Source organism: Acyrthosiphon pisum, chromosome A1, assembly GCF_005508785.2.
Source record: "Acyrthosiphon pisum isolate AL4f chromosome A1, pea_aphid_22Mar2018_4r6ur, whole genome shotgun sequence".
Classification (NCBI taxonomy): domain Eukaryota; kingdom Metazoa; phylum Arthropoda; class Insecta; order Hemiptera; family Aphididae; genus Acyrthosiphon; species Acyrthosiphon pisum.
The window spans coordinates 76386853-76410210 of NC_042494.1; the positions used below are offsets into that span (position 1 = coordinate 76386853).

Here is a 23358-nt window from a genome sequence, read left to right on the forward strand (position 1 = left end):
AAAACCAAAATCGATTTCTCGAAAACAGATTTGCGTAAAAATTCCCGTTTTTCATTAATTTTTCTTTTGTTTTTCACGGCGCTTTTGAAAACTATTGGAAAAATTTTACTTTTGACCCCCCCCAAAGTACCAACTAGATTCACTTTCCTATCAGAAAAGGTACTGTTGAAGAAAATCCAAGCACTTTTACTGTCCTAAAACGTGATGACAGACACAAAAATAAAAAAAAAAATAAAAAAAATAAAAAAACACACATCATTGTAAAATCAATACATTCATCGTTCCACTCAGAATCTTTAAATGTTTATGAATCTCTAACCGATAAATAATCTGCTAATTTTCAGGATTTTGATGAATTTTGTAAAAATTTAAAATTTAAATACATATAAAAAGAAAAAGTGTCTATGTACTCGTATATTTAATATTTTTGAACTGCTAGTATAACAGCTTATGAAGACCCTTGCATTAATATTTTAAGATTTTTTACTGAGTGAAAATGTTTGTATCGACGGTAATTTAATAAAAAAATTTCCAAAATTTGAAAATGTTCTCAAGCCCTTAAATAGCTCAAAAAATCTTCCTGACACTTTCTGACACTACTGGTAATCTTAAATTTTTTTACCACTTAAAAGTAACAACAAGATTCATTTTTCTATTAGAAAAGATGCCGATGGATCATTTTTACTACCACAAATGTTGATGACCTACAGAAAAAAACACTCATGTAAATACAATACATTCATCGCTACGCTCAGAATCTAAGAATCTGATAACTATACTATATTATATTGCAGCTAAATACGTGTACCTTTATTATATTGTATACAATTACAATAGTATCATAACTACGGTGGTCGTAATCATTTTGTTTACCAGATTTTCAACAACTTTTCGACTACAATTCAACTTGATAGCATTTAGGTACAACATTATGATTTATGATGTAGTGACATACCATGATAAAAATATATCATCCATGTATAATATATAAACTGACTAGGATCAGCTGATGATTACAAAAAGTTTGTAGACATTTTCAAAAACCAATGTTTACATAAATGTAGGAAAAATATTGTGAATATGTAAAGTGAAAACAAGAATAAAAAATGGTTCATCTCCAGTTTCAAAAAACGTTAGGTACATTAACGTAATGCACCGGCTATTGACAACCGTTAATAATATTATTCAAATTTCTGTAGGAAAACTTTCACATTTTATACGTCTAATTTTAGATATTGACTGGAAAGAAACAAACCAATTACATTAAATGTTAAACAGCCATATTTGTGTAGTTATACGTACCCAATATTTTATAGATCAATTAGGTAGAATATAATGTGATTAAAAAATAAACGTTTACTCCATAAATTATATTTACTGCACATCGTTTATTTAAATAAATAAAATATTTTTCAGTTTACATACATATTTATATACATGGCATAGTAATGATGTTTATGTTCTCTATCGTTAAATGTTGGTACATACATAAGTAAATAATAATATTATGATAATATATATATATATTATAATAAAATATATCAAAATCAATTTCTATGCTAATGAGTATACCTACCTACTGATTAATAACGTTACCCTGAATATCACACATAATAAAATATAACTTTTCAAAAGGTATCATATTTTATATTAGGTATAAAATATGTCAAAATAATATATCGGTTCTCGCCAGTGATATCAATAAAAAAAAACTCGTCGACAACGCGATGGTTCGAAAGTTCACAGTGAACAATTTATTCGATCGTGAAACCAAAGCTGTACCTACTACAATGCGAACGATTATAATACAAACAATTATGCATCGCACAAAGCAGTACACAGGGCATCTCTATTCATTTACATTATTTATCTTCGTGGTTTATATTAAATAATAACAATAGAAAGTATTACACAGCGACGAATAATATAATTATTAATTGTTTCAATATTGACTGCAGGTACTACAATTATTTATTTATTTTGTACCTACTCTATAGTCAGCGTAGTTTATTATTTCACTCTTTGGGTGGGTAATTTATTACTGCGTTGTATAAATTCATCGAATGCAATAGCTAAGAGCCGCCGTACACTTAGCAAAATAAATAGACATTTTAATTAATGAAAACAACAAGACTAATGTACGTCGTTAACTCATTTACTTGACGCGTGGAAAGTGCCCGTGCGAGTAGAGTGCCTCCGATATTATGACCACGGCTGAGGTGTTACGATTATATGGTTACTTACGCGGTGTTAACACTACCTAACCTAATTAACAGACGACATAATATTCTGATTATTTCTGAGGCCATATCTAACGAAACTATTGGAAACGGATAAGAAGATGATAAAAAAAAAAAAAATTAGAAAACGAACGTAGTGTGTATAATATTACATTATTTTTATTTGAACGACCTGCGATCGTATCCGGTACAGCTAAGAGTGTGTATAACGAATATTTAATGGTCGGCGGAACGAACGGCTTCTTGACGGGTGTGGGGGATAGTAGAACGCTGTGGATCAACACTCGAGATCTAAATACGATACCAAAGACCTGGGCACGGGTAACTGCGGTATGCCATGCGGTAGATTGAAATTTTGGTGCAACGCGTTGCGCACGGCGCACCTGGCCAGGTGCAGCAATGTCGGCGGCACCGGAACGACTTTAACGCCGCCGCTGCTGCCGCATCCGCCATAATCGTTGCCACTGCCGTACCCGCCGCCGCAGCGGTCCTCGTCGCCACTGACACTGCCGCGCTCGCCGCCCTCACAGGCGACGGCCCTCAGCAGCAGTTCCAGACACGACTGGACACGATCGGGGAACGGTGGACCACGGTCGCGGTCGGCAGAACGGCGGCGCAGGTACGCGATGGCCGCGCGCACCGACCGCTCGTCCGGGCCGTACCGCAACAGCATGGCCACGGCGGCCACGTCTCCTGTGGCCGCGGCCACCATGACGGGTGCCGCCTGGTACGACCGCATCCAGACGTCCTGCATTCGGCGGCCGTCAAGCCGGAGTCGCGCACGCGTCGCCCGGTCCATGTAGAATCCCAGCGCCGTCCGGTTGTCGGCGACGGTCGCCCCGAAGTCCGTCCACCGGCCGCTGATCATGCGCGCCACTTTGCTGCCCACCACGGCGCCCTCGAAAAGCTTTTCCAACGTTTTCTCGCACCTGCAACGATACATTTAAATAATGTTTATTATTATTATTTTTATTATTATTATACGGTTTTCCTCTGTAACGGTCATGTTAAACATATTATACATAAATCACAGACTAAGATATAGTGAACTGGCATATCGAACACGCTGGGGGTGTTGGGGAGAAACGGAAATATCTAAATATGTTATGCCGCTTCCTTTTCACCAAAATAAAAACCCACCGATTTCAACGCCATGTAGTATAGCATTATCTTGGAAATATTATAATTTACAAATAATTATTTATAAATTATTAATGAATAAAATATAATACATGGGTATATTACCTAACTATTATATTTCTTATTATAATAATGTAAAATATTAAAATCACATTTGAAACCAATTAAATTTAACTATTATTTTATCGGTCATGTAAAGATAGCATTAAAATCAGACGATTTTTTTAATCCCCTGCACTCCTCGCTTGTGCAACATTTTCAGCTCACAGATATTCCACTCGATGCCAGTTCATGACATGAAAATAATGATATTCGTATCGCTCGTGTGACTTGGATTTAAATGCAAATACATAGTATTATTGTAGACATTTAACTTGAAACCACTCTGATTAGAAATCTTTACATACGTTTCATGACGACGTGTTGAATATTCTTGTATAGATTAAATAATAATATTATCTTCTTAGCATATTATAGTCTTATGCCAACGTTCATCGCTGCAATTTTTTTGCATATTTCACGTAAAAATACATTAAACACACATTTCTATGAATAACAACAACATAAAAAGTTGCATGCGTCGTAAACATCTAAGGAAATACTTCAAAGTATATTGAACTTGCATACAAGACTGTGCTTTGCAATAACGATTACCTACTACAAAAGTCTTCAGTGTGAAAATTTAAAAAACATTTTTTTAACATCCTGTTGATGCTAATATTTTAAAGTCAAGACAATAATAATGTTTATACATACCACACCATAGGCTCTAACTAGATCCACTAGATCTCTAAAACGTGGGGTGCTATAATATTTCATATTTTAAAAACATAGAATTTATGGTATTTCAATATAATAATGATAATTATACCTTAAAAACAAGGTGTGCTAAATTAGAACTCGGGGGTACTAAAGACCCTTTTGCACCCCTCCTAGTTGCGCCTATGACTACACCTATGAATCATAATTATACTTTGGCAATTACATTTTTTTGTTTTTAAATTATCGTAATTTATTGTAAATCATAATATTATGTACTAATAGTGGGATCACTTTTTTAAAGACAACAAAAAAAACTTATTAACTTTTGCTTGCATATTAAAATGTTATTTTTTTAAATTTTGGTGGTATTTTTAATATCATAATACCTACCTATTTGTATTGTTTCGCATACAAATCTTGGCCCTATATTCATATTAAATCAGGCGTATATCATTTTTCTTAGATTTTTTGTGATAACGAAGAACCGTGATCATGATGGGGCTCCCCTTTATTATTATAATTTTTTTTTTTTTACGATATTTTATAATAATACTTAATAGTACAATATAGGTATAGGTATAATAGGATACACTTTTTTATCGCACGTACACATATAGTGTATAATATTGTACGGCCACGTGTAAACACGAAATAATATGGAAGGTTTATCGTAATAATTATCAACAGATCGTATTAGGCTATATATTATGATAGTGTATCATTAATAATATTATGGTGGGTGGCCAAGGCGTATTTACAGACGGGGGATCAAGGGAATCAATCCCCCACCCATAGGCTATATTATATACCTAATATGTACATGTTTTGGGAGTCCTAACTTAAGGCTTCTAACTTTAAATACGGAGCTACTGGATAAAATCCCCCCCCCCTCAAGACAAAAACCTAAATACGCCACTGGACAGTGGGACATGACTATAATATTTTAGTCGATTACTGCGAAAATCTACGCAGTACACTATAATAGAGGTACCACATATTATTACACAGGTATTATAGTCACAGGTTATGCGCATTTAATACGTCTGAATTTGTATTATTTTTTCTAGGGTAAACCGCGGGAAAAGTATAATACGTGATGTAAGTTGATTAACGTAAAAAAAAACTTTATGCACTTACCTACTACTTACATAAGTTGTGATTTGAGTAGGAGCAGAGAAAGGGTTAACACGTCAATTATCAATAGATTACGTTAGGCAGTGTGATAGTACCAACAATAATTATTATTAGGGTCAGATGACTGTGGGACATGATTTGTACAGCAGCGGATTACCGCAAAAATCTATATACTGTACAGCATAATCGTTGATACCTAATCAATAATGAGATAATATTGGTACCGCACTATACCGCATATTATTATTATTATTGTCATAGGTTACACATTTTAACACGTCTGCGTTTAAAATATTTTGTCGGGGCAAACCGCGGGCTAAGTGTAATGCGTGTGTGTTGTACAGCGTAAAAAATCGTGTGTATACTTACATAAGTTGTGTTTTGGGTTGGATCAGAGAGAGGGTTAACAATCGCCGTTGTAGTTATTTCGCATCCTATATAATATTATTATATGCATTTTTAAGGCTTTGCGAGCAGCCTGGGCATAATATTATACATAGGTATGCGCACGTACCACAACAATAATATTATAATATTCGTAGTTATCGTATTCGTATAATATAATTATGATATAAGTCGTAACACCGACCACGACGACCCGTAACGGCTGTGGGCCAGGCGGCCAGTGGGTCAATAGGTGATCGTCCGGTGGTGGTCAGGACCGGGTTTTGATTTTAACTCGATTGGCGCCGCGCCGATGCCAATCGAAAATTATCAATTTCTTCGAGGTTATAATATTGTAACTAATTACGCGTTTATAATATCGTTATTATATTATTATCACGCTAGTTTCCGCAAATAGCAATCTCGCACTGCAATATCCTATACAAACGACTCGGAACCAAACCACAAAAATCGCTTTATATACCATATTTTTTTTGTTATTATTATCGTCTGTTTTGCGGGTACGCGCGTGTGCGAAAAGACATCATAACTACGTTCGAATGAGACTTAATAGTATATCATTATATTTTATGGATCAAAGCCGAAAGTCCAGTAGATATAATTATGTAATCACAATGTGTTCTCCCCGACCGTGTTATGATCCGTTGTACTGAAAAAGTCGATTAAAATAATATTATTATATTCTCCGGGATGAATATTATATTATTATTTACAAATTAATTAATACTGAAAACAATAATAACATTCTCTGATTATTATAATATTATAATAGAAAAAAAAAGAAATTGAACATGAATCGACAGACTTAAATTATTATTTGCTAAAACGTTAAATCTGGTATGATAAAATAAAAAATGTACAGAAAATAACCAATAGACCAAATACATAAAACGAAGAGTAAATATTCAAAAGTGAAACCCAATATCTCAAATTCTAAGTATTTTACCGTTCAGTAGTTCCTAGGTATAATGATAGTATAGGATAAAGCCGATATAGGAGGAACAATGACCGAATAATTGATTCCAATTTCAACTTCACAAAAACATTTTTGTTTAAACACGGTCATACAACCGTAGACGAAATATTATATATATTTTCAACACAATACTTATTATAACAGATTAATATACATATTATATTTTATGTTATCGAGTCTTAAAGTTAGTATAAATTTATTATGTTTTGAAGAATGTATTTTTGAAGTCGTGTTCTTATTAAAAATCACATATGAATTAACATAATTATGATACGGGAACATTCAAGGAAACAACAATTAATAATAATATGCATTGACATTTATTGGCTGTGTAAAACACTAATATATTGCACTAGGTATTATATTAATGAAATTAATTTATGTAAAATGCTTTACTTAGTGTTACCAATGTATATGTGGTACACAAATGCATTTTTTAAAAAACCATTAACATACATTACAAATATAAAAAATTACAATTCTACATATTATGTATATAATAAGTACTACATAAAAGTTAACTAACCAATAAGAAATCTTTAGAATGCGTAACTAATAAAGGTGTTTAAAAAAAATGCATTAAAAAATCTAAGGTAAGGTTTAAAATAATATTTATATTATTTTTTTTAGGTGACAATATAAAAAAAATAACGATACTAAAGGCAATGTACAAGTTATAAGATACTCATAAACAAATCATTGTAATCAACTTTTACTTAAATTTAAATAACTCTTAACGCATTAGTTCATAAATATAAAATAAAAATATATCTAAATTAATAGGTATAGTATCTATTAGATAATAAAAGGTAGGTATACTGTGAAGTTTAATATCGTAATAAACATTAAACTAAGTTTTGAATGTCAGCTGTTGATAAGAAGTCAGAACAACTGTCTATATTTTTATACATAATTATTAATTACCTATATTTATTATTCGTAAATTGATTTTTTTAACCAGAACCCAAAAGAACGTCTGAGCTTAGTTTTGTAAGACAACAAATTATATCAAAGTATTAGAATACTTAACGGGTATTTTGTAATCGAAATCTAACAATATCAAGTACAATAATAATTGAATATCAAATATTATATGCGACCCAACACTCGTTTTCATAATTTCAATGTAATCTAAGCTAACCATTGTGCGTGTATACGTTTACACAAATCGTAGTTACAGTTCTAAATAGTACATAACTATGGGATAATATAATATTATGGAATATAATACCTATATTATAGTCTTTTGATGATTATCGTTTTCAAGGATTTCGCTTTCTTGAATATATATTCTATTAATATCTATACTTCGTTAGTCTTGGTCGCAGGATGAATAGCAAAGTTGAATTTTATCATAAATCCAAGGATACAGCTCGTTAAGTATGTTCACATTTTTTACAAAATAAAATCCATTATACCTGCTTATAAGCGCATGAATGTTCTTAGTACTTAGGATTAGCCTCTAAACACGAGTAGGTTTACGTTTTATTTCGAACACACTAAACAAGAAACTTATGCTATAATATTAATAATGTTAATAAAATGCATTCAAATCATACAATAATACCACCAATACTACCAAGGATCTAAATAATGTTGTCATAAACACAGATAACACAATCGCTAACTCATTGAACTTTATAGGTATTCTACTTCTAGACCACCTAAAAGTTAAAAAAAAACTGATGAAGACAGTAGGTATAAATTAAGTACTCGCAACAATCGTTCTTTTTTTTTTTAATATAAGAATATTTTATGATAATTTATCAGAGTAGGTACTTGAACATAAATTTTGCTTAACATTATTTGGCCAACTATACCGTGACCATCACCGCTGTATACAAATAAAACTACCTACCTACTTAATAATACTCGACAAATTATTTTATTGTGATTTTATACATACAATTATGTATATTATAACGTATAACGTCTATATATAATTTTATTTTTATAGTAAGCAGTAATAACCAGTAGGCAATAACCGGTAACCAATAAACTGGGATGAATAAGGCGCTTGTGTATTAAAATTAAAATTGACCTATTTGACTTCTATGCAATTTAAATAAAACATTCATATACAAGACGTTGATTTTTTAACCGAATGGGAACGAAAGTAAGACTAAAAATACTATAACATTAATAGTTCCGAGAAATTGTAGGTCATATTATTATTATAAATGCACTTCCGGACCATGAGCTACGCAGTACCTACACAGAATTACAACTACCTATACAGAATTACAACTACCTATACGGACACAAGTGTTTTAAGTGTTTGTTTTGGACATGTGTCAACTCGCACTATTCCACTTTTCATTTTTCAACTATAATATTATTATCCTACACAATTTTTAAACCCCATAATATAACACCATATATAATATTATTTACCTCAAAAACATTGAAATAAACATTCGTAATTATTAACTGACATTTGAATATAAATAATGTTATGTTATAAGTCGTATTTTTAAAAAAAATTTTTTTGTACACATACGAATACGTGTTTTATTGACATTGATGTACAGCAGGTGCGCCTGCATATTATTATTATTATTATTATTATGATATACGCACGTAAGAAAAATCATACTTCACACTCGACATTAATAAGTAATAATACGATATGTAGCTATAACATTCAAGTCCCATACAGATCGAAATGTATGAAAAAATAACTCATCTTTGACTACCTACCAGTCGTATGCATTCCGACATCTCCTATCAAACTTTCGTAAAAAAGAAACGTTTGGCTATGATAATGCCCATCATTTCTATTTCGTGATGGCTTATATATTATATTATATAGGTACGTGAGTTGAAATCCAATATGATAATATTGTAATAATAATAATAAATAAATAAATACAAATATACTTTTATCTATATGAACGATGATTTCGCTAATACCACTTGCGGAATGCCAGTGAATATTTTTCCCAACTAGGCCAAGTAAAGTCAACAAACTTGTAATCAAAACGTACCACTCTCAAATCAAACCGTATTATAGGTTTGACGTCCTGGGGCATTATTAGGGAGGACCCCACACATAAGCTCCACTGGCCTTGTGCTACAATGGAAGAACAATAACTCCGGATATTAATTGGTGGCATTTGTGCCGTATGATCGTATGAATACAAATATTGCAAACTAATTATTTTGTACGTGTCGAAAGAGATACCAAATAATATATCGGTGCAAATTTTAAATTTGGTTTCTTTGGCTCAAGGTCAGGACGATAATGTGTAAACAAACGAAAATTCGTGACTGGGAAATAATAGTACAAACACAATGTTTACACGTTATATTTTTTTTTTGCTTTTTGAAAACCGTTTTATATTAAATTTTAATTTAATGGTTAAAAACTATTATAATATTCAAAACGCATATCGTCAATATAATATGATATTTATATTACAAATAAATTATGGTTATTTAAACAGCATTTAAAATATCTTAATAGGTTTCACATTTTTTTTTTTAATGAAACCCGTGAAATTTAAACGAACTACTGTTTTAATCATACTTAAAAACTAAAGTACTTTAATTTTACAACTCTCGTCACATGAAGGTTTAATGCGGTAATTTAGCAATCTCTGACCACGCGTGATATGCATACAAATATAATTCATTAAGGCTATTCAACACTTAAATAATAACAATACACAATGTTTAATATAAACTATCAATAAAACATAATTTTACACTTTAACGGGGTAGCTTGATGTTTTAGTAAAAATCAAAAGTACTTTTAAACTATAATATATGCCATCTACGATACCATTCACATAGTCTAGGAGCTTACAACAATATGAATGTATATTAATGTTAACTTGCTCAAAATTTATTGATAAACAAAGTAAAATCTGCCTTATAGGTAGGTACCAACTAAGTTGCAGCTTCTAGTCTTCGATTAAAATCTAGTAAAGTCATCATTTAATATTTTGTTAAAAAATAAAAAAAATGATATATACAAGTAACTCTTGTTATTAAAATATTAAATAGTTGGTTATCATTGAACATAGTCAAATTGTATTCTAAAACTGAACATAATATGCCATGTTATGTTATAACTTATAATCTAACATTATAATATAACATAGGTTTAATACACATTAAAAATGAAATAAACAACGTTTTTAGTTTTCAGTTAAACAGGTCATACTAACTATTCAGAAAGCTTATATTTTCAAAATAGATACAGATTTGTTGAGAACATTTTATTAGCATACGACGTCTATAGATATTATACTGCGTACTACTAGTCTGATTTGAATAACTTGCACCAACTACAATCTGCAGGTAGTATGAATTTGTCGATTAGTTATATCTAAAATCTAAATACATTGTATAATAATGTGGTATATATTTATATCATATTATAATATGAACAGTTCTAAGATATCTAGGCATTTGCATATTTTTTCCCATTAATACAAATACATTGGTTTCAGTTGTATCCACGATTTGGCTCATATTGGATTGAATTGAACAATTTTTTCTTTCATATTTTTACATAATATTTAAATTAAAATGCATATAATTTTATAGGTAGTTAGAGTTTTTTGAGAATTTATTTTAATAAACGAATGTAAAATCGTATTTATCCTATGAAGATCTGTAATTATTGTTTTATAAGTCGTGAGTATGATTTTTTTTTTAAATTTTTAATTTAAATTTTTCTCAATTCTTCACTGCATTAGCAAGCGTTACGTGATTTACATTAAAAATACGTTGAATTTACATTACATTAATTTATTATTATATTATACTTATATTTGTAGATTATACCTAAATTTTTTTCTTAGATAGTATATTAAATTATAAAATATATAAAATTTATAGACTGCAAATAATATAACCAATGCATATTTTAAATTTTTTTAATGCACATACGTCCTAGGTCTATATACATTATGACATTACTATTTTCAGGTATATGCAAAATGTTATGTTCAAACCGAAACACTAATAAACATTCTAAGTACGGGGAAGAGTATTGATGTATTTGTCATAATTTATTTTTCATTTTAAATGTATAATGGTCCAGTTTTCGTGTAAATGAAAATGTTTATAAGTAATAGTATTATAAGTGCATTGGTCCTTTTCCCACGTTTCAGTTTGAAGCTTGACCTTGTGGAATAAAAAATCAAATGTGCGTAGTAGACCCTAATTCTAATATATGACGTAACGAATTGTATTTTTTAATATCTCATCGGATCCGAATTAGAAAGACGATTAAAAAAAAATTAACTGTAGTGCAAACACCTATCCCGACAACAAAACATTCTGAAACGAGCAATCCATTACACAATAGCATTTAATATTCGTCATGGTTTTCACAGTGTATAGCTATCTAATGCTATTCCAACATAATAATATTATCATGTAGGTATTTAAATATATTTTTCGTGATCCTGAAATCCTTAACATTTGACTTATCATCGCCGTTCTAGACTTAAATAGGTACCCGAAATAAGTTGCAAATCAAATGTTTGAATTCGAAATGTCCAACATTTTATGATAATACGTAAATCACTGTATACAATACACTGGTATACTATAATATAGAATAGAATAGTCTATATTACTAGCCATATTATGTTCCCTTTACGATTATTAAAAAATGTAAAAATCTTAATATTTTTGACCGGAAATATAGTATTGTTCAACCTACGTGAACGGAATAGTAATAAAACGTTTGTTTACTTAAAAGTAAAAACTATATTATTATTATGTTAAAGTTTTTCTCATTTTTTTTTTTTACTTAAACTAAATTAAAATTTAAAACGCACAATACATTACTATTCTTGGAGCGACAAATGTGTATTATCTGCATAATCTACCATTTACAGTCATTTCAATTATCACGATACCTACCTATAGGTACTTATTTACGCATATATTATAATGTATTTAATTTCTAATGCCTGAGTGCGTTTTTGTAAAATATGATACTCTACTAACTTTTTGCATACCTTCTTTATACACATACCTATACGTACCATTATACACGGACGGAGAACATAATATTATTTAGAATGAAAATTAATACTTTTTTCAAGAGTGACATACATATTATTAAGTTAAATTACGCTTATTACAACAGAGCAAATCTTAGTAATTGTGTCTGGGTGGACCGAAACATGGACATTAGGTACAAACAAATAGCTGACAATTTTAAAAAGGTATTTTCTTAATTAAACATATTATTGTTATTTGTTAATATATGGTATTTTTAAGAAATGACCTTAACTACATTATTCCGTAGAAATATATATAATATATCTATAAATATATTTAATATTAATGTATACATGATACATGCGTATGATATGTGACTATTTCGTAAACGTTTTTAACCATGTTACATAAGTATATTAATGATTTAGTTATTTTAGCTTTTTAAAGGACTTTCTACGCGCGTCATGATGTGTAATCCGACTAAAATTCAGTCTATAGAACATAATAAAATATTTTATTTTATTTGTTGACTTGGTACATTCGTGGATGATTAATTTCGTTCTTAGAATACCTACGTTGAATATACACGGATACGATTGTTCATTTTGTAATATAATTAGCACGAAGAAAGTATTTCCTTTTTTTTTTATTCGTAATTATTCAATTATTAAGTGGCTCTTTATATCTTTATAACTAGGTGCTTTTATTTAATACAATAATTTGTAATTTTAGGTTTACATTTAGTTCCCACAGGCCACAATATGGCGATAAAAAGTTCCTTGTTGCGAAAATAAAATATTACAATTTATTGTTCCTTGTTTTCGTAATTTTATTACATAGTTTTTATTTGGTAGGACAGGCAAGGCAGCCTATGTTAACTTAAAATCAAAACTAAATATTAAATCAATATTGGTAACATTTCTTCAAACATTAAATTGTTTCATGAAAGATAAATATAGATTGGTTAAAAACTATTTCTGATGTATCTAATTGTATTTCAATATTATGTTAACTCCATAACTTAATAAGGTAATGAAAATCGATAATATAAGTGATTTTCGGTGATTGTATGGTTTCATTTTCTATGATATTCTTATTGGACTCTATTTTCTAAAAATTTTCTATAACATGGTTATTCCTTGCTTAGATATAAAAAACTTATAATATTATAATACAATAAGTTATACTTTAAAGTTAAAATATCATCGGTTTACAATACTATCATCGCACATTGCAAAGTGTATCATTTTACCAATAAATGAATCAACTCTTTCCACCTTCAAAAATTGAATTTATTCGATAGATTTTATATAAGCGATTCGCGGAATAATTAACATAATTCGCATAATACCCGTATAAACAATGTAAACAACAAGTCTGGGAGTTTTAAGGTGGCAACGAAACATTTACGAACACGAGCATTAAACAAACGGTACCTATGCAGGATGTAATATAATTGTACTGAATATTATAATATAATTATAAAAAGCAATTGACGGCAAATAATAATATTTTTTATAATTGTACAACGATGTTTGAATCTATAATAAAAAAAATTAACAATTACAATGTTTCAAAATTATTTGGTTCGAAAAAAGAGAAACGAACATAACATTTATTCTAGGCGATGGCATGATTTATACATTTCAATTATAGATTTCAAACGGTATTATGTTAATCACATAAAAGCACGTAAACGCGATCGGTAGAACAGTAGAGAGTTTATATTATACTGTGGACATTTTCATTAATAAACTTCCTCTTAACGATGAGATTTCTATTTGCCTGGCGATAATAATAATAATAATTTTTCTACATCGCTCTCGACGACGATGATATTATATTATTATTCTTTCACGGATTTAATCGCAATCGTATTCCGCTGCAGCGGCGGCCGCGTGTCTCGTCAACTATACTTATACCTAAGCTACGCTAATGTAGAAGTGGGACAAATCGAGCAATTCGTCACGCTAATAACGAGATATTTTATGAGACTTCGATTCGATTGTATATTTGTATATTATATATTGGTCGCTTCCGATTTTAAGAGAACTAGTCGCACGTACCGTTCGTGTGGTCTATGGAATTCGTCATGAAGAAACCATCTCATATACCTCTATTTTTCCACCAATAACGAGCTTGTGTTTAAAAACTAATTTTCGCCACTTTTGAGTATACCTATACGTCTCAAAGACCATAGTATATTTTCAATTATTTCTATTTGTATACCGTTTATGGCGAGCGTGTATAATAAATTGAAAGTGGTCCCCCGAAAAGTCTTTTTTTGTGAACTTTACACAAATAATCGCTAAAAGAAGTAGCCATGTGTACTTGCAATATAACTTTACTAAATCCGCGAGATTTTACGATAGGAGGAGGGGGGAGGGGGTTTGCCGGATTCCTATGATTCGTATCACGAATGATGGGTTACTTATTAATTGATCGATACATAGATATAATAATATAATATTATTGTGTTTATGGTATTAACATGTACCCATAGAATATTATAATAATGGTTTTACTTTAATAATAATGTCTGTATATAGGAAATATACAATTAAAAAGTCGGTCGTTTGACAGCGGTCTCGGTCGTTTAAATAAAATTGTAGTCGTTCGGAGCACGGGACACAACATCGTGTAACGCTCCGGGGTCCACTAGGTCCTTAATCCGGATTGACTGGATGACGGTCAAAATATCTCACGTAATAAGTATTAAATACCTCTGTACCATATAATAATATACCCACCTCCGACAAACAAAACCTCCAATAATGGACAAAAGATAAATACCCAAACGCGTGCACAATCGTATTTTATTTTTATTATTTTAAATGGTATATATTGCACATAATATTATTATCTATTAATCACTTAGGTGCATAGTCATTATGGATATTATACTGTTAATATTAATTGATCAAATTCAGACGCCTGACATTTGAAAAAAAAGGTGGGGACATGACAACATAATAATATTATATTATGATAATAAATTATAGAGATGAAGAATAAACGGTATAAAAAATTTTACAATACCTATGAGAACCCAAGCTATCAGAATGAGTCTGATCAGCTGCTGTTGTCGTCCATATAGAATTTTGACACTTTCCGATAACAATCGAACGACGTTCAAGAAAAGTGAATAGATATAGGTACCAATAGGGACATTCAGATGGAAGTATCATAGACTGTATTTTTAATAATAAACTATATACATATATGCCAAGTTTCATATTAATGTACCATTTACCTTAAACATTTAAATCATTTATATTATGCTTAGAATGAACATTTTTAAATCGGTACGGTAGTTAGGTACTATAGTTTTACTCTAATTTAAATATTCCAATTACACGTTTTATCCTAGAGCTACAAAACAACAACAAACTGTACAAGAATATATACGTAGGTATTAAAGTAACATAATACATGATAAATAATTATAATACTATACATATTAATTTGGTAGTTTGGTGCATAGTATAAACGTATTTTTTTTAATTCACATTATACCCCCCTCCACACACTACCCCATCCATCTCCGATTCAAATTAATTATTATTTAATGCGATTGATGAAATCGAATTAGCCTAATCGAATTACAGATGGCGTAGAAACGTGTCAAAAACGAAAATACCTATATAAATAAAATGAATATTTGTCTATGTCTGTCTGTCTGTCCGTTATGCATTCCTAAACGACCGGACCGATTTTGATGAAATTGCTTGTGTGTGTTTGAATGATGGTCTGGTTGATTTAGATTCACATTTGGTACCGGTTGTTCCAACCCGGGTAGGTGCTCAAACAGGGATTTTGAGATTTACGATGAACATTTTTGATTATAAATGGTTGTTACTTAAATAAGCATGCATCAAATAGAATTTTCGCACATTGCCTACCAATATAGCTGAGTTGCACTTACAGCAGCGAGTTACACCCAAAAGGAATCACACAGGCATAATTTTTTTTAGTGTTGTAATTTTTACGGACAACTATAAGTGCGCGGGGTTGGCTAGTAACATAATATTAAATAAATTACGTGTAAATGGCGGTCAATAATGCGGCCACGGGTTCGGGACTGGCGTCCGCGTCCATGGCCAAGCGGGCCATCACGTACAGCATGTCGTGGTGTTTGCCGAGCGGGCACACGGACCCGTTTTCGCGGACCGCGCGGCCATGGTAAGCCACTGCCCCGGCCACCGCTGCCTCGCAAGCTCGGCGCCTGTCCTGGCCGCACCACGGTCCGCACAGCCCGTCCACTACGGTGGCCAGGTACTCGCGGTGCATCGACCGCTTGTAGGCTGGTATCAGCTCGTCGCGTTCCAGTTTGGCCACGATCTGCGCGTAAAACTCGTCCAACACTGCCTGCATAGTCACTCCTGAAACGCGGTCGTTACGTGTACGTCAGACAGACAGACAGACCGACCAACCGACCGACCGACCGACCGTTCGCCGACCAACCGACCGACTTACCCATCGATCGACCAACTGAACAACGACAGAGGACAACGACGACTTATGATTTTCCGCCGCCCTCGGAAGCCATATTATCGTAGTTACAAATTATTATTATACACAGGGTGACTCATCGAGTACATGATGCTCGTCACTCACCCCTATTTTATCGGCTTCACCCACGTGCGTTCGTCAAAATTCTGACTTTCGGAATTTTTAAGAATCGTTAGATTTTCATATGGTATTTTGGGTGTCCTGTGGGCTGTCGCGGTGCAAACATCTGTTTTTCAAACGATAATCACCCTTCTTTATTTTACTGTAAATTGCATTTTTAAAATGTCGATGCATCATCTACCCTAATTGACTTGTGAAAAAACTATAAACAAAACGATATCGGGGCTATAGTTTGAAAACTCAGAAACTACTTGTTCGAATTTCAATCGCATTTAAATTTTAAAATCAAAAACCATTCTCTTCACGTTAATACAATAATCATAGGTGTTATATAGCGATAGCATGCTCGGTGTCTAATCGCCCTGTATACTATTGTACACATCCTGTATACCTAGTACCTACATCATCCAAGTCGGACTCGATCGATACGACGGCGTATATTGGTACATGTTTTATAATATATGCGGTGGGTTAAGCATTTGAAAATATTATATCCATTATGTACATGTGTTCGATTTAAATTGTGGTAACGCATCGTCGTACCCTTGACCGTCGACCACGGTTAGGTGCCATCGAGTCACTCTGCGCCGCGTACGGTTTCAACCGACCGGTCATCGCGACTAGGAACCAGAAACGTTCCGAAAACTAGTCACCAAGTGTGTGTGTGTGTGTGTGTGTGTGTGTGTCTAACAAACACGTTTCCGGTCTCGAGACATGGTCACCGGCGCCACCCGATACGTTCCTATAATACGTACCTATAAGGACGCGCCTACGCGAGTATAAAACGATCGGTTTTCACGTACGGTATGCCGATCGTTCAGATTATAGGTAGTATAGGTAATATTATTATGGATTGTGTGTGTATACCTACCGACAACCACGGTTTAACGGCTATATAATAATGTAATGATGCCGACGGACGGTATGCAGCCAATAATCCTCGAAAATGTTCGGACACAATCAACATTAATATAATATAATATACAACCTATAATATTACTAAGCGACGAGAGCGGTGTAAAACGAAAAAACACAAAGTTATTAGTAAAAACGATATAATAATAATAATAACAAGTATAGGTACCCACCTATAAACCCATTATGATTAAAAATACATAAATTACTTTCTGAACGCCATCATTATTATTATATAGGTATGCCTACCAGTTAAATAACAATTTCATATTTTAAAGAAAAAAAAATACCTACCCAGTGAAATTGTTATAAAGTTTGAAGATTGTTGTGTTGTTAAATGTATACCACGTATAGGCCTATACTTTTAAATTAATCATTGAACTATATTTTAATCGAACCAGTTTCTAAAATTAAATACCTACATAGGTAGAAAAATGAGTACTAGGTAATATAAGTAATAAACTATAATAACTAAATTACCTATATACTGCTGTGTAGTATACATTGGCCGCCAACATCGTCCAGTTAAACTGCGTTTTCCTCGGCATTAGAATACGTCTTGGCGAACATAAAAATTGAGTATTTCTTTTCATAATTGTTTATGACTTTAGCGTAGGTAATTAAAGTGCGTCAGTCCACAAACTAAATTGGTTTTGTTATTTCGAAGTTGAAAAATCGAAGAGAAAGCTTTGAACGGAAATACTTAAATCTCTCGTGACTCACGGATGACAACAGTGAAGACTTTGAGTGCATATTATATGAATGGAAAATAAAAATAATAAGTAGGAAAAAATAATAAAGGTAGTTTCACTGTAATATTATTATTTCTTTTATTTCCATATATGCCTCGAGCTATTGTTTTGTTTTCGTATCAACCGACACTATACAACGATAATATAGGTATAAACGACGATAATCAATTTTTTAGCTTCGTTAAGCTATATAAGCGTTAAATAAAGCGATAAACAATACGAAAATTCGTATACTATACAGGTAAACTTTTACCTTATTCAGAAGATTGGTTTTTAGAAAATTCTTTATTTATTTAATATAAATAAAGAATAGAGTACCGGCTGGTATAGGTATAGGTCGATGTGATCGATGTATGTACAGTTGCGGCGCGATCAATATAAGACGTGCACGAAACGTGTCCAGCGTGGTGGTATTAAGTTCGAGCAACAAAAAGGACGTCGTCTCATGACAATAGTTTTTTCTGTTCCATTTTAAAAATGAATAAAAAAAACAAACAAACAAAAACTCGTAATTTTCTTCGGAGTAAAAACTTTTAAAAAACTCAGATAATAAACAATGATAATGATGTGCCTAGTATGTACCTATACTATGTAGTATTATATAGGTACATACATCCAATTAACGTGAAGATATAAACTCGTATACGTTGTATAATAATTATTGTTGTACTTTTGTTTCCTGCAGTGTCCTGAATCAGAGCAACAACTGGGACCCGCAGTTCGAGTTCACATACAGGGGCCTGGTGCCGATGAAAGGAAAACCGGAACCAATGAAAGTTTGGATTTTGACCAGGAAACGTGCAGGCGACGAAAACACCGAAGCGTTGCAACAATAATAATTAATAATATTAATATAATAATAATAATTATAGTTCAATTTTCTTCTTCGAATTTCCCTATACGGTTTGTCTATCGTAGTTTAAAATATTGTAGATGTATGTCATCGAAAGCAAACAACATTTAAAAATAGAATATTATATAATTATAAAAGTACCACATAAACTAGCGTTTGTCATTATTATTTTTTTTTTTCACTCCGGAAAAATCGATCATCCTTCGTGTTTCTCTCGGCTTTTTGTTTCGGTATTTTGGCGCCGGAATGTCAGAGATCCCATAATATTATACCGCCGGCCGACTTGTCCTTAACAATTACGTGTTATTATTATTATCATCATCATCGTCAAACACGAATACCGAACGGGTGGGCACAATATAATAATAATAATATGATAAGACGTATTATTATAAGTGATTCTATCGTTGAAAGACCACGGCGGCTATAGCGGCAGTGCGGGAAAAAAAAGTAGCCCAAGATACCTGGCTGCCTACCTGTTGTTAGTACCTAGGTACCTCACGTTATTCCCGTCTGCCGCGTGTTTCCGCCGGTCTGGTGGGGCGTGTACAAACTGGTTTGCGCGATCTCGTCTATCCACGTCGGACTGGTTAGTGGTTACCGTCCTATACCGACAGTCTTGTTCTTGGAAGATCGCGTCGCGCGCGTTCACTCGTTTTGGTATTTTATAACTCCGTTTCGTGGTTGTTTCGTCGGAAAACGGTTTTACGGTTTTGATTTCGCAGGCTTAAGCGTTTGTTTTTTGTTTGTGGCTATTATTTTTTATTTTTTTTTCATCCGATACCCACGCAAATCTCCTCACACACCTGTTCCAATATTATCTGCAAACACGCGTCTATTGGATATCTGCAGACTTCGGCAAAAATAAAAAAAGGTAAATGGTGTATTTTTTCCCTTTCAAAACGTTCAACAACAAACAGTGGTTGTCGGGCAGCACAAGCAGGCAAATAACCGGTGTGTGCTGTGATAAGTTTCGTTTTGATTTCTTTCCTTTGAAAATTCTCGCGTTAGGTTTTCTCAAAGGAAAAAAAACGTCTGCTACAACAACAACAACAATAACAATGAAGACAACGATACAATATATAACCCCCGGCATTGTGTACGAGGTTCGTTCCCTTTTATCCCTTTTGAAGTCCGTAATTAATGTTTCTTCGTAATTATACGTCATTCAACAACCCCGTCGCGTACACAAACTCAACGGATTGCGAACACTCTCGTCTACTGCAATAGCTGATGTCTGTTGCCTACCTGTGTAGGTACTTTGTATTTTCCGAAGAGGGGAAAAAATGGAATCCAAACTAGCTGTTAAACATTTTTGTTGTTTACACAGATTCATAAATATTATTGACGGGTGGTTATAACTTATAAATTACGAGAAATTCACGACGGCCAACAATCAACATATTATATAGAAGGTACTATAATATTATGGTTTTCAAATCTAAATAATATTCTCCTATATTAGTAGGTATATAAGGATAATGACGAATATTTTGATTTCTTATGTCGTTATTATAATGATACTAAACGTACGTATACACGCAGAGTTCTTGAAATATGTGGTCTTAAATAACGTTAACGTAATATATCATATAGTTATACAAACTGCAGTGGTAGAGGCATATGATACGTATCCAAGAGAACGTGTGTAACCAGCTCAGATATAATATAATAATTATAGTTTGAATCGGATTATATGTTGTTGGCGCGTTAGCACGCGATGGGAACTAACGGTGAACGGGTAGGAATCGTCCAGAATAAAAAAAAATAATTTTTAAAACACGCCTCGGGACATTTGGGTTGATTTTGTAGACGCACGTATAGATAGATACTGTATATATTGAAACAATATCCACAGAGAATAATATTATCATATACATCATATATATATATATATATATATATTTTATAGGTAAGCATGTACGATAGAATACGATACGACTTACGAAAGAAATCGAATTCGTTTTCGAATTGGCCTCATATTATAGGTTTGATATGTATTTCGAGAGATTCGTGTTGTGACATAGGAAAACGTAATAATAATAGTAATGATATTATTATAACGCGGTAACAATGGCATTTTCGTTCTCACGAGCGCTGTAATAATATGATTTTGCTCGGACTATGATATATAGGTAGATAGGTCTATCTATATTATAGATTACCGGTAAAATATCGAAACGAACGCCCTCGCCTATATGTCAGCTACCTACCTCCAACTGCCAAAAGTTGTATAATAGAAACATTAAACACGCGAACTTGAGCGATATAATAATGTGATAATTATTGCGCCGCGGTCGCTGCTGTGCTGCATCAATCCACTTTAATGTTTTTCTCGTCGTTATCATATTATTTTTCGCCATATTTATAATAATATTGTTTTCGTTAATAATAATAAAATAGTGCCACAGACGCGTTTTTAGAACGGCTCGGTGTGTCACCACTCTGCAAAGTGCAAGCTACCGGACCATTTCGAAATAAAATCGCCAATTTATTGCAGCCGATGATAGCAATGCGTGTATCATGCGGATCCATTATTCGTGAATAATAATGATAATAACAATAATAATAGCTAGTAATGCTGATAGTAATAATAATAGTAGTAATGGTGTGGCAAATTCAATTTTTTTTCTGCTGCACATTTTTTATCCATATATATACAGCGCCATCATATACACAATGGCCACCAGTATTTACACGCTCCAATAAGTTGTCCACGTTTATCGTGTACAGACATAATATTATAATATTATATAGGTAGGTATTTGCCGGGTCTGAACTCCGCGCCGGATCAAAATATTATGTGCAATACGAAATAATATGACTTTTACCTATCAAACCAAACACTGCACACGACACATACACGTCCTGTACATTCATGAAATTATCCGTCGTCGGGTGGCACATATTATAGTCCATACTCACCATATAATATTATACACGCGTGAGACTATATGGTAAAACGTACAAAATCCTTTCCAAAATGACTCGTTCTAATATCGTTTTCCAGTTATAGACACGACACAGCTGTCGATCGAGCAATTTTAAATACCTAACACAAATTCGTATTACGTCAAAATTACTACTTTTCCTTTTCGGCTGTTTTCCGTGCGCGCAGCTCATTACGAATCACTAATAATTACACCGCCACACTGTATAATAAATAATAATATGTTAACTTATTTGGCACTATATATTCTGCGGTGTAAAAGTTCAATTTACTTCCACATACGCGTGGTCTATATATTATATTTATTCATCTTCTAGTCATTATTTGACTTGAGTGTAAATAAATCAAACCTATATAATATTATGGGTAATATGACCGCGATCATAATATTGTTATTATAACCTTTATTCGAATTTTATCATTACCCATTGGTTATAACTTGGTTAAGTTAGAGTTTTTAATTACATAAATTATTGAATAAAATACGTAGGTATAATATGAAACAAAAACCATATATACTTGATCAATTTAAAATTTGAATATATTTTAAAAAGGTTAAAAAGAAACAGGGGATTTCTTCATAAAAATAAAGCATGTTTAATATGCAAATACATCAACGTGCGCCTATAGCT

At 32.3% G+C, this 23358-nt stretch overlaps 3 protein-coding genes across 3 annotated transcripts in view; 2 read left to right on the forward strand and 1 right to left on the reverse strand.

Moving 5' to 3' along the window:
- Positions 1-19925, forward strand: part of LOC100160678 (guanylate cyclase soluble subunit beta-1) — a 37508-nt gene extending 17583 nt beyond the window's left edge. The window contains exon 14 of the mRNA XM_001946789.4: positions 19609-19925. Coding sequence (XP_001946824.2) covers positions 19609-19759 — 151 coding nt within the window. The 3' untranslated portion in view covers positions 19760-19925. The remainder of the gene's footprint in view (positions 1-19608) is intronic.
- Positions 318-18546, reverse strand: LOC100569758. The gene is made up of 2 exons (XM_003243704.4): positions 16667-18546; positions 318-3169 (listed from the first exon to the last, which is right to left on the reverse strand). The coding sequence occupies exons 1-2, from the start codon at positions 16996-16998 to the stop codon at positions 2518-2520; spliced, it is 984 nt and encodes a 327-aa protein (XP_003243752.1). The 5' UTR covers positions 16999-18546; the 3' UTR covers positions 318-2517.
- A 431-nt stretch (positions 19926-20356) lies between the features above and the next one.
- Positions 20357-23358, forward strand: part of LOC100169574 (glutaredoxin domain-containing cysteine-rich protein CG12206) — a 39945-nt gene continuing 36943 nt past the window's right edge. Inside the window, exon 1 of the mRNA XM_001946851.5 lies at positions 20357-20650. The gene's annotated coding sequence lies outside the window, so the exon portion shown is untranslated. The remainder of the gene's footprint in view (positions 20651-23358) is intronic.

Bases quoted from the DNA above. Each gene is read 5' to 3' on its own strand.
- LOC100569758 (XM_003243704.4), bottom strand. From the start codon at position 16,998: ATGCAGGCAGTGTTGGACGAGTTTTACGCGCAGATCGTGGCCAAACTG. The intron at 3,170-16,666 runs GTAATTTATTTA...GTATCGTTGCAG, and splicing joins TTATTGACCGCCATTTACAC to GTGCGAGAAAACGTTGGAAA.